Source organism: Moschus berezovskii, chromosome 13, assembly GCF_049115385.1.
Source record: "Moschus berezovskii isolate FMDL1 chromosome 13, NW_MosBer_1.0, whole genome shotgun sequence".
In the NCBI taxonomy this organism is placed as follows: domain Eukaryota; kingdom Metazoa; phylum Chordata; class Mammalia; order Artiodactyla; family Moschidae; genus Moschus; species Moschus berezovskii.
Genome location: NC_142472.1, coordinates 39,288,701 through 39,307,084, shown reverse-complemented (window position 1 = coordinate 39,307,084; position 18,384 = coordinate 39,288,701). Strand labels below are relative to the sequence as shown.

Genomic DNA, 18,384 nt, shown 5'->3' with positions numbered 1-18,384 from the left:
TTCCAAGGCTGAAGGCACTACTCTACCTCTGAATCACCATTCTTTGACAGCAGTCTCTGGTCTTCCATCCTGCCTGCACAACCACTTCCAGGTAAAATGTGGGTTATCTTATCAGGACTTCAAGTCCTTTGTCCCTTGCCTTCTAATCTCAGTCCTTCTGTGTTCTCTTCCTTTCCTCTCCAAGTGAGACCCAGGATCCATCAGTTCATCAGTTCTCTTGCTCATATCCCAAACTTCATTTCCATTCAGATTTTTTTTATCTCTATATCATATTTCTATATATCTCTCACTATGAAATTGTATTTTATATTTATTAACTTCTCAAAACCTCAGCTTTCTTGTGGATAATATCTTGGTAGTTATACCGACCTCATTACATTGTGGCAGGGTTAAATGAATTGCTATATATACAAACCAGCCAGCCTGCCTTCAACCATGTTGAGAAAAATTGTGGCGAAAGGTAGCATGACACTTAAAGATTAGAGCATGTTTGTACCTATGCCGCTGTGTGCTGCTGGAGAAAGTCACCAAGGCAGGCGTATTCATATTATATGCACTGTGGATCATCCAACCCCTAGGGCATCCCTAAGATTATCAGTTAGTCCGACTCCAAGCAAACTCATTTATGAGTCTTTAAAAGTTGGATACTGTGTGTTTGGAATAACTGAAATATATATTTAAATTTTAGAAACCTTCGAGAAGCAAGGGACAATGCTGTGGCTGAAAAGGACCGAGCAATGATGGCTGAAAAGAATGCTCTAGAAAAACATGATCAGCTCTTAGACAGGTAAGCATCCTGAAAACAGAGACGTTGAAACTTTGATTTTTGTTCCCTTTACTCTTTCTTTTAGAATATATCTTTTTAATAGAAGTTTAATTTTCATTTAAGTATTATGTACATGTAATAATTTACATATGTGATAATTGTAGATATTGAAACAAGATAGAGAACAGTGTAGTCACCCTAAGGAGTTTCTTTATGTCCCTTTGGTCAGTCTCAGCCACCACCTATCAAGAGGCGAACACTTTGTGATTTCTTTCACCATAGTTTAGTTTTGTTCTTCATGGATTAAAAAGAAATGGAATTGTGCAGTGTGTACCCTTTTGTGTCTAAGTTCATTCACTCAACATTGTATGTTTTTATCCATTTTATGTTATACCAGTAATTCATTTCTTAAATTCCTGGGCATGAATATACACAGTTTGTTTATTCATTCACCTCTCAGTGGACGTTTGTTTATTTTCCCAGTTTGGTGCTACTATGAATAAAGCTGCTATGAATGTTTGTATGCAAGTCTTTTTGTGGGTATATGTTTCTGTTTGTCTCATATAAATACCTAAGAGTGAAATTGCTAATCATCAGTAGATGATTATTTTTGCCATGAATGACTTGGAAGTTGAAATAACTCCTTGACTCATGGACTATGGAATCAGTTATGTTATGTGTTAGCAGACATGAAAACAGCATTCATGTCATTGTTCATCCATCCTTAGAACTGTTGGTTAACTAAATACGTTGTCATTGAGTAGTAATATTTTGAAAGGGTTTTTTTTTTTTTTTGAGCAGTCTCAGCAGTGGGCTTAAAATATTCAGTGAGCCATGTTAAACAGATCAGGGTCATCCAGACTCTGCTGTTTCACTTATAGAGCACAAGTAGACTAGATTTAGCACAATTCTTAGGCCACTTCAGATTTTCAGAACAGTAAATGAGCATTGGCATCACCTTAAAGTCGCCAGCTTCATTAGCCCCTAACAAGAGAGTCAGATTGTTCTTTGAAACTTTGAAACTAAGCATTGACTTCTCCTCTCTATCTATGAAAGTCATAGGTGGCATCTTCTTCCAATAGAAAGTTATTCCATCTACATTGATAATCTGTGTTTAGTGTAGCCACTTTCATTATCTTAGATAGATCATCTGGATAACTTGCTACAGCTTTTACATCATCACTTGCTGGTTTGCCTTACACTTTTATGTTATGGAGATGATTTCTTTCCTTAAATTTCATGATCCCATGAACCACCCTCTTCAAGCTTCAGACTTTTCTTCTGCAGCTTCCTTACCTCTCTTAGCTTTCCAAAAATCGAAGAGACTTAAGGCCTTGCTCTGTATTAGGCTTTGGCTTAAGGGAACATGGTGGCTGGTTTGATCATCTGTCTGGATTACTAAACCTTGTTTCATATCAGCAGTAATGTTGTTTAGCTTTCTTATAATTTTTATGTTCACTGGAGACACTTTTAATTTCCTTCTAAGAACTTTTCCTTTACATCCACAACTTGGCTAATTCTTCAGCACCAGAGGCCTAACTTTCAGCCTATATCAACTTTCAGTGTGCCTCTAAGTTTAATCATTTCTAGCTTTTGATTTAAAATGAGAAATGTGTGCCTCTTCCTTTCACTCGAACACTTTGGAGGCCATTGTAGGGGTAATTTCAGTATCATTGTGTCTCAGGGAATAGGGTGGCCCAAGGAGAGGGAGAGAGCCTGAGAAGATAGAGAGTCTGTGAATGACTTTAAGTACTAAACTGTGCAGTCTGTATGCCGTTCTGTTGAATAACATGATCAGAGTTCCCAGTTCTACAATAATTACCCTGGAAGAATGAGTGATGAAAGTAGTACTAAGCTAATAACAGGAAGATAGTTCAGAGAATATTATAAATAGTTTGTTAGCTTATATAGGCAAGATATCTGGAGCTCCCAAACAATTACAGTAGTAACATCAAAAATCACTGATCCCAGATCACTATAATAAATATAATAAGTTTAAAATATTATGAGAAATTTCCAAAATGTGACACAAATATGAAAGTGAGCAGATACTGGAAAAATGGCACTGGTGAACTTGGTTGGTGCCACAAACCTTCAGTTTGTAAGAGGAAAAAAAAAATTTCAGCATGTGCAAAGCTGAATAAAATGCAAGTGCATTAAAAGGAGATATTAAATAGTGGGACTGTATGTAACCTCCTTCTGTATGAACTGTATGAACCTTGTTCATAATTTTCCAGGTCTCCTGTGAATGTGTTATTATACTTTCATAATTTAAAAAATAAAAAAAAGGAGATATTAATATTTCTGTATCAGCTTAGAATTAAAATACAAAGACAACTTAGAAGATTTTCATATGGAGATACTGTTTTATGGTAATAGAAGTTATATCTAGAATGTGATCAGGAATTATCTTGTTTATAGAATCATACTGGGTCTGGGCACCCAAGCTCTAAACCAAAGGTCTTAAGAGGAAATTGACCAAACCTACTCAAAAGATTAGAAAGCATCCTATTAGTTTCTAGATTATAACTGGCTGCAAATAGTTGAAGGCTACTTTTCTCACTTGGTAAAGTAGTAGAAATGGAACAACTGAGTAGACATTACAAAAAAGAGTAAAGATAAGCTTTCTGATGAAAGTCTCTCAGTCATGTCCGACTCTTTGTGACCCCATAGACTATACAGTCCTGGAATTCTCCAGGCCAGAATACCGGACTGGGTAACCTTTCCCTTCTCCGGGGGACCGTCCCAACCCAGGGATCGAACCCAGGTCTCCCGCAATGCAGGTGGATTCTTTACCAGCTGACCCACCACAGAAGCCCAGGAATACTGGAATGGGCAGCCTATCCCTTCTCGAGCGAATTTTCCTGACCCTGGAATCGAACCGGGGTCTCCTGCATTGCAGGCGGATTCTTTACCAACTGAGCTACCAGGGAAGCCCAAGGTTTCTGATAGGGCTTTTCAAAATGCCTTGGCATCGAGTGTGTTCTCCATCAGCAGAAATGTACAGGCATCAGCTGGCTAAGCATTCGGTCAGATTGTGTTTATAAGGATTGAAGTATCAAGTGGGTAGCTTGATGAGTTTAAAGTCTGTCTATCTCTCCTTTTTAAAGTATTTATTTATTTGGCTGAATCAGGTCTTGGTTTTGGCACAAGCAGGATTTTTCACTGAGGCACATGGACTCTTAGTTGCAGCATGCAGGCTTAGTTGTTTAGAAACATGTGGGATCTTAGTTTATCGACCAGGGATCAAACCCATGTCCCCTGCATTGCAGGGCGGATTCTTAAACACTGGACCACCAGGAAAGCCCCTGAAGTCCGTTTTAATCCTGAAATTATCTGTAACAACAGTTCAAAAGAGTTAATACACTGATTAAGTTACCATGTAAGAGGAATGGTGAACTCAAGATATTTTTGTATCTTAAAATCTCTGTAGTTCACTTCTCCTGTTTTTTTTTAAATAAAAACGTAGTGTTTAACATAATATTTAAAAAATATACTCTCTCTATGTATATTTAAATATCCACTGAAATTCTTTTGAGTATAGTTGGCCTAGAAATATTTTGGGAATATCATGTATATGTTTTATATATATTGAAACCCCAGTGAAAATATTTGTTTTATTTTTCAGAGGTTGAGTTTTTACTCTGGCTTCCTTTGTGTCAAAATCAGAGTAAACAAATGTGTTTCATTCTTAACATGCACTGTGATTTCCCTGAATCGTGCTTAAGTAAAGCCTGAGACATGTCTATACACAATTTTCTAGTCAAGTATAACTAATCGCAACTTCTTCATTTTGTTGAAAGTTTTATCAAATGCTTCATTTAATGATTAAACAACCTGAGAAATGTAAGGAAGTGGTATGCCACTTTCAAACATGAATGAAAAAGGCTTTTTGCTCAAGAGTTTAATTTTCTACAAAAACAAATCGGACTTTTCTCAGGCATAGAAAAGACCTGTATATGTCCCAATTCAATTATTTATTTAATAGTAAGTAACAAATGCCCAGCTTTCATGAGCAGGAATAGTTATTACCTCTCCTTCTGTTGCTTTGAATCTCTATAAGCACTCTGAGGACTCTTTCTGCCCCAAGGGGAAATTTTTAAACTCAATCAGTGTGAACAGAATAAATTTAAATACACTGTTAAATCTGTGGGATCCTACAGGAGAGGCCTGTGTTTGAATCTTAGCTTAAGTTTATGATCCAGCTGCTGCCACCAAGTCACTTCGGTTGTGTCCGACTCTGTGTGACCCCATAGACGGCAGCCCACCAGGCTCCCCCGTCCCTGGGATTCTCCAGGCAAGAACACTGGAGTGGGTTGCCATTTCCTTCTCCAATGCATGAAAGTGAAAAGTGAAAGTGAAGTCGCTCAGTCGTGTCAGAGTGGGTTACCATTACCTTCTCCAGAGTTAATTTTAATAGTCTTTCAGTTTTAGTTATTTTAATTTTCTTTTAGCTATGGTTTGATGTATTTGGATTTTTTTTTTCAGTTTGTAGTTAAATGAATATTACTTGACATTATGATTTCAATCCCTACAACTTCTCTGGTGATAGTAGAATTTTGTCCTTATTTTTTACTTATAGAAGACAGAAGATAAGAGGGAATCGGAGATCTAGTGAGTAGATTAAGAGAGTCATGTGTTATATTGGGCTAATTTAAAGCTTGATATTAGCAGCCAGCAGTCCTGAATTTCCATTCAATGCTTTATTCCCAAGAGTAGAACAGTTTTGACATGCCTTTATTCTACCTTTTGTCATATTCTTGTATTGTTTTATCTTTGTTTATTTGTTTTTTAATCTTGCCTTGCTCCTTCTGTAGGTGCATAAGTGTTTGTGTCGTTTGAGATGGGATAAAGGATGTTGAAATAAAAATTATTTATACTGTGTTTAAACTTTATTTATTTAATAAATTTTGTGGTAATTTTATTCATATTATCCTTAGTTTTCATGGTTACATAATGTAATTCACATCATTGTTGTTATTTGAATGCAGAATTTCTTGATTCTCAATCCCATATTAAGTTACTCTTTTGACATACTTCTCTATGAAAGGAAGAATATACAATAAATTCATGCTTCTTAAATAATTTTTAGTATTTTATTTTTTCTTTGAAAATTTGCAAAGTGCTCTCTTTAATTGTAAGCTACTCTGATGATTTTTCAGAGTTTATAAAATTATGTTTTGTTACTTGATTTCTCTTATTTTTTAAAATGTTCTGTTTGTTCATTGGTTTGTTTCATTTATATTGAAACAGTCAGGCTCCATGTTCTCAAATTTTCTTTCGGTTTTTAAGCTGCTGTTCCATCTGACATATATTTGGCCACTTGTATAGGATATTCTAGACTGGTTTCATTACATCCTAAGTTACCACAAGTGACTCTGTTTCTTTCCTAGTAAAGGCTTTGGAATTAGTAGTATATAATATCATGTACATGAAAGCATTAAGAAATTTATTGCTGAGATGAAAATTATTTCTTCCTTCTTGGTCTAGACACAAGGCTTTGAAAAGAACTGATAAGAAACACCCATATTTGGATCACACTGTATGGATTTTGTTTTATCCACCTCTCATCTATCTTTCTTTTTCTTTATAAGGTATTGATCTGATCTGAAATTCCTTGTCCCACCAGAAACAATGGCCCAGGGTGTCCTGTAGGCACTCATGGATAGTTTGTTGCTTATAATTGGGCTTAAAGGGTACTACAGGTACTACAGTGATATACCTGTTCTCCTCCTCAAAAGAATACATCTTGAGTATTTTCGTGCAGCGAGTCAAAACACACACATGCACAAAACAATTAGATATTGTTTTCTGTCAGGCTGTTTTTTCTCAAAGAAGTACTGGGTGGCTTCTGTAGCCAAAAAGCAAAAAAAACTGCATCAGGAAAATTAATGATGGATGCCAGTATTGTTAGTCCGTGGGACAGAACATCTTTATACAGTAATAGACTAGAGTTATCAGCATATCTTGTTGTGTAAATGGAACAATTGATATAGAGAAAACAGTTTCCATTCCTGGCAACATAAACCTCTTCTCTCCTCAAGCCAGAATAACTTTCAATGGATATCACTCTCAGAGGATCAATTCACTGTTGATGTTATCAAATCAAAACTGGGCTTTAACATTCTATCTTAGTCCTTATTCTTTTTTAACTGATTATTTCAAATTTCATTTGTGCACACATGCTACAGGAATGATGCAAAGAACTCCTTTAGGTCTTTTATCTAGATCCGCCCCTTTCTAGCATTTACCTACATTTGTTCTATTATTCTTATTCTCTCTTTCTCTCTCTCCTCTTTCTCTCCCATCTTCCCCCACACATTTTTTTTTCTGCATAGTTTAATGCATCATGTACTTTTACATCTTCTTAGTTTATTTTCTAGGAATAAGAATATTCTCTTATACAACCACAGGACACTTGTCAAATTCAGGATAACATTGATAATAACACTTTTATCCATTTTTGTCATTGTCCCAATAATGGCCTTTTATAACAGTTTTTCTTTTGGCCCAAGATCCTATCCAAAATTATGCTCTACTTTTAGTTAGCATGCCTCTTCAGTCTCCTTTAATCTGAAACAGTTCATTTTTTTCCTTTTCTATTTTGTTTTCATAACTTTTGATTATTTTTATTGATATGTTGGATCATATACAATATATATGTCCCTTCTTTCTGGAATCTCTTTTGCTCAGCTTTTAGCTGTCACTTTGGGGAATGACCAAAAGCGTGTTTAAACTGAAACCGTATCGTTTCTTACATTTTGTAAACTGTATTTCCAGCTACTTGATTGACATTTTTACCTCGATGTTTTTCTGGGACTTTAAACTCGGTATTTCTGAAACAAACTCAGCTTCCGCCCACATTCACCCTTCCCAAAACAAAAAGTGGCTTTAGCTGACCTCACGTCAATAAACTATACCACCATTCTTAAGTCATTTATTTCTGTTTGACCTTCCAGAATAATAATCCTTTCCCCTTGTTCCTCTGTGTAATCTTGCTAAATTTCATAGCTTCTAACCCCTGTCATATCTGAAAAATCCTCTGCATTCCTGCTGCCATCGTCCTGGGTCAGCTTCTAGTTGTTCTTGACTGGTGTTATGTTGTAATTGTGTACAGTAGCCTCTTAATTGATTGCTCCACCTTTCCCCCTCAGTCAGTCCTCTTGCCCAGACCTGTTTCTCCTCCCGTAGTTCTGCATTCTGACTAATGTCATTATTTGCCCAGGCACTTGAACAAGAGAGCTGGTGGTTTACATCTACTTTTTTTTCCCTCACTCCTCTTCCCTTTAGTCAACCAAGAAGTGTTTATTGACAGCTACCATGTGCCATTTGCTGTGCTAGATGTTGATGTACATAAATAAATCAGTAAAGGGAGAATGCCCCTACTGAGAGTCAATTGAGGGAGACGGAAAATAATCAAACAGATTCATAATTATTATACTTATGTGTTTTGATGATCGCTCTGAACTAGATGGGAGGAGGAATAATGGCTCAGGCAGGGTATATCATGATAGGATAGTCCAGAAGGGCCTCTCTGAACACGTAAACCAAACAAATGTCATGTTCTTTCTAATTTCTAAATATATCTAATCATGTCCCTCCTCTTAAACCCAGGTGCCGCTGCTTTAGTCAAATCTTTCTTTTCTCTTGCCCAAACTGTTTATAATAGCCTCTGAACCATCTTGCTGCTTTCAGTTTAGTCCTATTTTCATCACTTATTCTTCGAGGATAATGTTCTAAAACTGAGAGCTCTAATCATGTCATTCGGAAGAATGGCATCCAGACTGCACACAACTTAGCATTTAAAGTCATTCACAGACTTCCTGCCTGTCTTCCCAGTTGCAGATCTTTCTTCTGTTTCTCCCCTTATACTCAGGACTAGTTAATCTTTTCAAGTTCTGCGAGAGTGTGGTGCTTCCTCGCTCACCCTTTTATATGTATTCTTTGCTAAGAATGACCTTTTCTTTCCCCTTTCTCATGTATCTTACCTTTCACCTGTCAGGTAGGTGCACATTCATGAGGTGAGACTGAAGCCACTGATCTTGTCTTCCGTGCATGCCTTAAGTGTCTGTCAGAAATATTGACATCTCTTCTCTCTATTTCCTAGCATTATAATTTTGTGTTTAATTTGCAAATCTTTCCCTCTGAAGTGTTGGGTTTTTTTTTTTTAGGTCAGAGATTTTTCTCATCCATATCTTTGCCTCTCTAGTAAGATACAGCCTCTATTCAGTGTCTTTGATATAAGTAATTCTCAACAAATATTTATCAATTTCAATTGATCAGAGCTTACCATGTTCATTTTGACTCTTTCCATCATGAAGGCAGTTTGAATGCTGAAAAGAGTGCCCCAGATTTGATTTTACTGTATCAGTGGTTCCCAAATCTAGATGAATTTCAGTTACCTGGAGAGATTTTTTTTTGTTGTTTTTTTTTTTTTTGGAAGACTTTTTTTTTGCCTCCCTCTGCTTGGTAGAGGGTCCCCAGGAATTTGGACTTCCTACACAGCTCCCCAAATAATCCTGAGCTATTCATTCCTCAGATACGTGTTTGGGAAACACTACAACAGTATCTATCACTGTGTCCTTCTTGGTGCCTTAATAACCAGTAATCTCAAAGAAAATATAAGCTTTTTTTTTTTTTTTAACTTGGATGCAATCTCAAAAATGACAGAATGATCTCTGATTGTTTCCAAGGCAAACCATTCAATATCATAGTAATCCAAGTCTGTACCCTGAACAGTAATACTGAAGAAGCTGAAGTTGAATGGTTCTATGAAGACCTACAAGACCTTCTAGAACTGACACACAAAAAAGATGTCCTTTTCATTATAGGTGACTGGAATGCAAAAGTAGGAAGTCAAGAGATACCTGAAATAACAAGCAAATTTGGCCTTGGAGTACAAAATGAAGCAGGTCAAAGGCTAACCGAGTTTTGCCAAGAGAATGCCCTGGGCATAGCAAAACCCTCTTCCAACAACACAAGAGAAGACTCTACACATGGACATAACTAGATGGTCGATACCAAAATCAGACTGATTATATTCTTTTCAGCCAGAGATGGAGAAGCTCTATACAGTCAGCAAAAACAGGACTGATAGAGTGCCTGAAGAACTACTAACAGAGGTTCATGCCATTGTACAGGAGGCAGTGATCAAGACTATGCCCAAGAAAAGGAAATGCAAAAATGCAAATGGTTGCCCAAGGAGGCCTTACAAATAGCTGAGAAAAGAAAAGACGTGAAAAGCAAAGGAGAAAAGGAAAGATAAACCCATTTGAATGCAGAATTCCAAAGAATAGCAAGGAGAGATAAGAAAGCCTTCCTCAGTGATCAATGAACAGAAATAGAGGAAGACAATAGAATGGGAAAGAATAGAGATCTCTTCAAGAAAATTAGAGATACCAAGGGAACATTTCATGCAAAGATGGGCTCAATAAAGGACAGAAATCGTATGGACCTGACAAAAGCAAAAAATATTGAGGTGGTAAGAGTACATCAGAACTATACTAAAAAGATGTTCATGACCCAGATAACCACGATGGTATGATCACTCACCTAGAGCCAGACATCCTGGAATGTGAAGTCAAGTGGGCCTTAGGAAGTATCACTACAAACAAAGCTAGTGAAGGCAGTGGAATTCGAGTTGAGCTATTTCAAATCCTAAAAGATGCTGCTGCTAAAGTGCTGCACTCAATATGCCAGCAAATTTGGAAGACTCAGCAGTGGCCACAGGACTGGAAAAGGTCAGTTTTCATTCCAATCCCAAAGAAAGGCAATGCTAAAGAATGTTCAAACTACTGCACAATTGCACTCATCTCACACACTAGCAAAGTAATGATCAAAATTCTCCAAGCCAGGCTTCAAGACTACGTGAACTGTGAACTTCCAGATGTTCAAGCTGGTTGTAGAAAAGGCAGAGGAACCAGAGATCAAATTGCCGACATCCATTGGATCATCAAGAAAGCAAGAGAGTTCCAGAAAAAACATCTATTTCTGCTTTATTGACTATGCTAAAGCCTTTGACTGTGTGGATCACAATAAACTGGAAGATTCTTAAAGAGATGGGATTACCAGACCACCTTTCCTACCTCCTGAGAAATCTGTTTGCAAGTCAGGAAGCAACAGTTAGAACTGGACATGGAACAACAGACTGGTTCCAAATCAGAAAAGGAGTATGTCAAGGCTGTATATTGTCACCCTGCTTATTTAACTTATATGCAGAGTGCATCATGAGAAATGCTTGGGTGGATGAAGCGCAAACTGGAATCAAGATTACCAGGAGAAATACCAATAACCTCAGATATGCAGATAACACCACCCTTATGGCAGAAAGTGAAGAAGAACTAAAGAGCCTCTTGATGAAAGTGAAAGAGGAGAGTGCAAAAGTTGGCTTAAAACTCAGCATTCAGAAAACAAAGATCATGTCATCCGGTCCCATCACTTCATGGCAAATAGATGGGGAAACAATGAAAACAGTGAGAAACTTTATTTTGGGGGCCTCCAAAATCACTGCAGATGGTGCCTGCAACCATGAGATTAAAAGTCCTTTGCTCCTTGGAAGGAAAGTTATGACCAGATTAGACAGCATATTAAAAAGCAGAGACATTACTTTGCCAACAATGATCCGTCTAGTCAAGCCTATGGTTTTTCCAATAGTCGTGTATCGATGTGAGAGTTGGACTGTAAAGAAAACTGAGCACTAAAGAATTGATGCTTTTGAACTCTGGTGCTGGAGAAGATTCTTGAGAGTTCCTTGGACTGTAAGAATATCCAACCTGTCCATCCTAAAGGAAATCAGTTGTGAATATTCATTGAAAGGACTGATGTTGAAGCTGAAACTCCAATACTTTGGCCACCTGATGCGAAGAACTGACTTTTGAAAAGACCCTGGTGCTGGGAAAGATTGAAGGCAAGAGGAGAAGGGGATAACAGAGAATGAGATGGTTGGATGGCATCACCAACTCGATGGACATGAGTTTGAGTAAGCTCTGGGAGTTCGTAATTGACAGGGTAGCCTGGTGTGCTGCAGTTCGTGGGGTCACAAAGAGTTGGACACAACTGAACGACTGATCTCTACTGAACTGAAGATGCGCAAAACTTAAAAAGAAATTAAAGGAAAAAGGATAGGAAAAGGAGGGAGGGTGATCCAGAACATTGAATTGATTATTTGAAAAGGAAGGTTTCTAAAGCAGAAACAGACCAAAACAGAAAGAGAAAGATGTCATGCAAACATTTAGTGAAATGATATTAGACATAGAGAACAGACAAAATATATCCACGTTCAGAGAATTAGTGTATCAAGAAGAATTTAAAAATAAAGGAGAAATTTAGTGTGTCAGGATAAAAGAAAATGGAAGAGGAAAAATATTTAGTGATATAGTAGAAGAAAATTCTTTCTGAGATAAGGATCTGCAGTTTAGCAGAACTCACCACATTTTGGGTGATGTGGAGAGAACAGGAACAACAGTGCAGTAAATCCAAGTGAAGTTGTTAAATATAACTTTAAGAAACATTATTAGAAGTATCTGGATTGGATAAGTAAGTCATTTGCTAAGGAACAAAATACTGGTTGAGCTTAATTTTCTCTTTCTATAATTTTATACTAACAGCAGTATTATTTTTTAAAAAATATATTGATTGATTAGTTGATTGCTTTGGCAACCCCAGGTCTTAGTTGCAGCATATGGGATCCTCAGTTGCAGCATGCAGAGCCCTAGTGGTGGCATTGTGGGATCCAGCTCCATTACCAAGGGTCAAACCCCAGTCCCCTTCATTGGAGGTCGGAGTCTTAGCTACTGGACCACCAGGGAAGTTCCTGACAATATTTATTAACCATCTGTTTTAAGCAAGCACTTCTTGACAGTGGAATTGGAGATTTAACAAAAGGTCTCTGTCTCAGTGGAATTTACGTTCTTGTGGTATAAATCAGAATGCATGTAAATAAGCAATAAAGAAAGTAATTTTTAGAAAGTAGCAATCATTTGAGAGGGATAAAATGAGAGTGTGATTCAAGGAAGTGAAACTATGTGAAGGGTGACATTTTTGCATCCTGAGTGATGAAAAGTCACTAGTCCTGTGAGGACTCTGGAAACCTGTTACCCATGTGGCCCGTCTTAAAAAACCTACTTAAAATTTTAACCTGCGCTTCCCCAATGGCTCAGAGCATAAAGGATCTGCCTGCAGTGCAGGAAACATGGGAGACTCAGGTTCGATCCCTGAGTCAGGAAGATCCCCTGGAGAAGGAAATGGCAACCCACTCCAGTATTCTTGTCGGAAAATCCCATGGACAGAGGAACCTGGTGGGCTACAGTCCATGGGGTCACAAAAAAGTCGGACATGACTGAAGCCACTTGAAAAGCATGTCACCACAGCCAAAGAATCAAAGAACACATGAATTGAGTTGTTAAGGTGTAAATGAACTGGCAGTGAACACTTAATGTAAAATTAAATCATAATAACTGTTGTCATTCTGTTTTCAAAACACATTGTAATCATAATAGTTACGGGGAAACTACAGCATAAAAATAATAATTTAACATAAGTAAAGGCAAAAATAGTGACTTGCAACTAAAATTAGAGAATTGATGGTGAGAGGAAAATAGTGTGTATATAATATATATAATATTGTATAATTATAATTTCCTCAAACTTCATAAGAATCAATAGCTTTATCAACAAATATATATTTAAGCATATTAGTTATGAAAGAAAACATTAATTAAACTGAAAACAGACAGTATACTTGCATATTGCCAGAGGACGAGGGAAAAGAAAAAGAAAGCATAGACTTTATAGCAAAAGATAGATAACAAAGCATACATCAAAGAAGCATAAAATGGAGAATATAAATTCTTAAGATGACAGACAACTGAATGTGTCTTTTCTGGCAATTTTAAGTGTGATGGACCCCCTATTATATAGGAAAGATAATACAGTTTGGGTCAAAAATTAAACTATATTCTTTTCACAATAAGTAACTCCGGATATTTAAAGAGGAAAAAGAGGGACTGTGATTGTGATCCAGTGGTTAAGAATCCACCTTACAAGGCAGGGGACACAGATTCGTTCCCTGGTGGGGAAACGAAGATACCATATGGTGTGGGGCAGCCAATCCTGTGTGCTCTAGAGCCTGTGTGCCTGGCTACTGTCTGCAGGCTACAGAGCCTATGTGCTGAAACAGGAGAGGCCTATGCGCTGCAATTAAAGAAAGCCCTGGTGCTGTCAGGAGGATCCAGCACAGCCAAAACAAAAGAGATGCAAAAGATTTTTTTTTTTAAGTGAAAAATAACACAGGATCTAAAACTATTCTGGAATAATTCATTTATTTAAATTATTTTAAAATAATAATTCAGGGCCTTGAGAATCCCTCTGTCATGACAATATATACACAATGAAGAGATGCTCCAGAATATTTAGGCATCATGTTTGCCACAGAGAAAGTGCGTACTTTTTCACTGAATCTAGCTTAAGGCCACATTAAGTTATGATCAAAGATACAGTTCAGTATGTAGCTCATTAATTAGCTTAGTGAGGATATGGTGATAGTAAGATCAAGGTTTCAGGTCCATTCATCTTGCAGACCTTTTATTTTATTTTTTTGTGGAAGTGAGTGGAGGAGGATGAGAGGGTTCTATCATCTTTTCTAAATCTAACCAGCTGCTTCACAAATTGTAATTTTTGGTCCCAAGTGGAGAGAGTAGATAGAATCAGTACAAATATGTAAGTGTTACTAGAAAAAGAACTCAAGCACATGCTCTTCTGGTGACTTATCAATAACGTGTGTTTGTAAATGAAAGAAAACACATCATCATATATCTGCACATTTTTCAAGATGCTTTCTTAGAAATCCAGAGTCGTAGTTGGTCAGTCATTATGTATATGAATTGAATCAGAGAGAGGAATATGTGTGGGTGGGTGGGTGTGTGTGTGCGCACATGCTTGCGTTTATATAGCTTTCTTTATAGGCTGCTGCTCTGTTGCTTGGGGGGAAATTTTCATAGATTTACATTTGGTAAATATATCCACATCCAAAAAAAGATATGTGTAAAAAGTTGGAATGCCAGCTGACTAAATCAACTCATAAAAACTTCAGTTAAAAGTAAGATATTTTCCACGATTATTTTAAAATATGATGTTTACTGGAAGGAAAGTCCAGAGAATTACCACAGATGAAGTGTGAGTGTATTTCTCCCACTTGTAAATGAGCTCTTATTTCCTACAGTGTATATTCTGGTCCACAATGAGTCATTTTCAACATGTTTCAATTTAACTCCTAATACATTTTTAAACTTGGCAGGCATATTTAGATGAACATTACTTCCAGTTTTAGAGACTGCTTCTAAATTATACTTCAGTACTGCAGTCATTATGAAAAGTTCTTTCAGTAAAAAGGAAACAGAATTGATTGGCAGTGTTATGTTTTGAAGGAATAAAAAATGGTTGTCATGAAAAAAATCAGATAGTTAAGCTTTTAAAAATTTTTTTACTGCATAACCCTCCTAATATTATCTTAAAGCACTATAAGGTTCTTCTTATTGTTAGAAGGCACTCAAGAAAAAATGAGGTTTATTCTAGGTAATAAAGTTAATATTTATTGATCTCTTACTATACCTAGCACTGTTCAAGGGTTTTAAGTGTATTAACTTTTTAATGGCCATATAATAGGTAGTAGTTCAGTTTCTATAAACCATTTAGACTTTTTTTCTGTTATATTACATGGAGCCTGACACATTTCTGGACATATAACTAGTGTTACATGAATGTTTGTAAAAGTTAATATTTTATGGAGAATTTTACATATGATGAGTATTTAATAATTCCTGTTTGTAAATATGTGCAATCCTGTGAATCTTACAGTCTTCTGGCAGATTTCAGTTGACCAAACTGTCCAGTGTTACAATTTTAATATCTTTATTTTTATCATAAAAAGGTTTACACTCTGCTTTTATTCCTTTTGGGAACTTTAAAGGTTCCCTAAGGTTTAGAGCTGGGGAAAAGTTAGTTATTGAAAACATCCTACTCGTTTAGCAGATGAGGAAAGAATCCTGAGTAGGTTATATGACTCGTCCTGAGTTACACTGTTACTAGGAACATCATCTGAAGTAGATACGTGTTCTCTTTGTTCCTGACTCCATATCCGTGTTCATTCTGCCACAGAATTGTGTCATTCCATCAGGAAGCAGAATATGAGGCACAGCATGTGTGATGTTAAACAGCATCAATATGTACATTTTTGCTCTCCAGTATGCATATTAAAAACAGTAACAAAATTCACAGTGATACTGTATTAATTTCCTGTGGTGACCATAATAAATTACCCCAAACTTTGTGACTTAAAACAGCAGAAGTTTATTCTCTCAGTCTGGAGGCTAGAAGTCTGAAACCAAGGTGTCTGTAAGGCCATGCTCTCTCCACAAGCTCCAGGGACACTCCATTCCTTGCTTCTTCCATCTTCTGGGGCTCCAGGCATTCCTTGCTTTCCTTGGCTTATGGCCACATCTTCTCTAGTCTCTACCAGTCTTCATATCACCTTTTCCTCCGTATGTGTTTTATAAGGATATGAGTGATTGCATTTAGGGCCCACCCAAATAACCCAAGGCAGACTCTTCCTCTCAGGATATTTGCTTAATCACGTGTGCAAAAACCCTTTTTCCATGTAAGGTAATATTGGAACATGGACATGCATTTTGGGGACAGCCCACCATTCAACCCATTCCATATGCCTTTTAAGTCATCTGAATTAGTATAAAGTTGGATTATCTTTTCAACCTACTAATGTGATATTTAGCAAATTTCTCAATCTTAAATGACACCTTATAAATTCTGGCCTCTGTACCGTATGATGTGTGACATGTATTTATTCTGAATTAAAAGACATCCACTTCTAATAATATTTTTTTAAGAACATCATGGCAGTTACACTCTGATTTAAAGAAACAGAATTGGATGTTTTTAACAGAATGTGAAAATACAGCTTTAAGCTAAGCTATATTAACTTCATTTAGACCATATAATTGCTTTCTCCTATATAGCGAGTACTTTTTGCTTTATTATACTTAAGATTCAATAAGTAAGATCTTTTAATAATATAATGACTTCCATGTTTTATTTTTGTTATACTCACTTTTTTCATTCAGCAAACTTTTAGCCCTTCCTGGTTTTAATAAATGTATGTGTAACCTGTTTATTTCTATGTCATATGCTGGATACGTGATCATTTAGTTTCTCCTTCTGTAGAAATCATTGTTACTAGTATGAAGAAATTCCAGAAATCATTGTTACCAGATGTGAAGATATTCTCAATTTCTTTTGTCCATTAAAGGGTTTTACTGTAAATGAAGGAAGAAACATAACTATACATTATATAATTCTGTGCATCATAGAATTAAATGATATTTATTTTACAGTTTAAATTCTCAATAAATGTTAACTATTATTATTTATTCTCATCATCCAGTTAGTTGACTTTTAAACTTTAATTGTGTGTTCTCTATTCAGCACAATAAAGACAAAGGGTTGGAGCAGTCTCTGACTAGATCTGGTAAAACTGTTTCATGCAGATGGATAACCTTGACTGTTACAAAACTCTTGGATGAAGGAGGTCCCTTTCCTCAACTTCCCATTTATTTTAATCATTAGTAATTCATACTATTGGGATTTCCCTTGCATTATTTGAGAGTTTCAAAACGTTGTGTTGGCCAAAAAGTTTGTTTGGATTTTGCCATAACATCTTACAAAGAACTTTAGCTAGCCCAGTAATATATCCATGTGTTTCTTTAATGGATTTTTTAAACTTAAAGGCAATATGTTTTTATTTTACAAGTTAGAAGTCTAATCTGTACATTTGTCAAAAGTAGGAAATGAGTTAATAGATCTTCAAACAGCGAAACTTAACTGACATCCACATATCTATTATTAGAATTCAGATGTTTTCCTTTAATTCACTGGAACCCCAAATATGAATTTCTGTTAGCGAGAATATTCATAGATACTCCAAATGTAATGATGCCTATCATTTCTAACATACTTTTTGTCCAAAATCACAGAGATGGAAAATGACCAAAAGAATACATCTCCCAGCCTCCAGGCAAGGGTGCACCCAGATCATTCAGGTCAGATAGACTGCCCACATGTAAACCTGTAGAGGAACTCATATTCCTGTAAATGACAATGAAATGTTAGCTTTGAAATAGTTTTTTAAAGTAGTTTAGAGGAAAATCACAATATGGTTAATAGCCTGTCATTTATGAGAATGGAATGTTCTGTATGTTGGTACCACAAGACATGTCTATTCTTATTCATTTCTCATCTTTTGCCATTAGTTAAACTGTGCAATTGATCCAGAAATAAGTCAACAGATGTTTAAATGTGTTATGAAATCCAATCATTTGTGTATAGTAAACATAGATTTTTTTTTTTTTTGGACCTCAAAGTAATAGCACTTGTAAAATATAAATCAAGTTCTTTAACTAAAATGCTGGTCTCTAATTTTTGAAAATTAAAACCATGAACTGAACGCTTCTAAAAGATAACAATTTTTTAGCCAGTTTTCCATGTTACTAGCTACTGTACAATTATGTGTTATCCAGTAGCAAATAATGCCTCTTATCATGATAAAAACC

The 18,384-nt window shown here is 36.3% G+C and overlaps 1 protein-coding gene across 4 annotated transcripts in view; it reads left to right on the top strand.

Moving 5' to 3' along the window:
- PIBF1 (progesterone immunomodulatory binding factor 1) overlaps positions 1-18,384 on the top strand; it is a 243,657-nt gene that overhangs the window by 82,617 nt on the left and 142,656 nt on the right. For all 4 annotated transcript variants that reach the window (XR_008685998.2, XM_055426452.2, XM_055426450.2 and 1 more), the window contains exon 10: positions 689-787. Coding sequence is in view for 3 of the 4 variants with exons in the window: in XM_055426452.2 (XP_055282427.2) it covers positions 689-787 (99 nt within the window). In the remaining variant the exon portion in view is untranslated. The remainder of the gene's footprint in view (positions 1-688; positions 788-18,384) is intronic.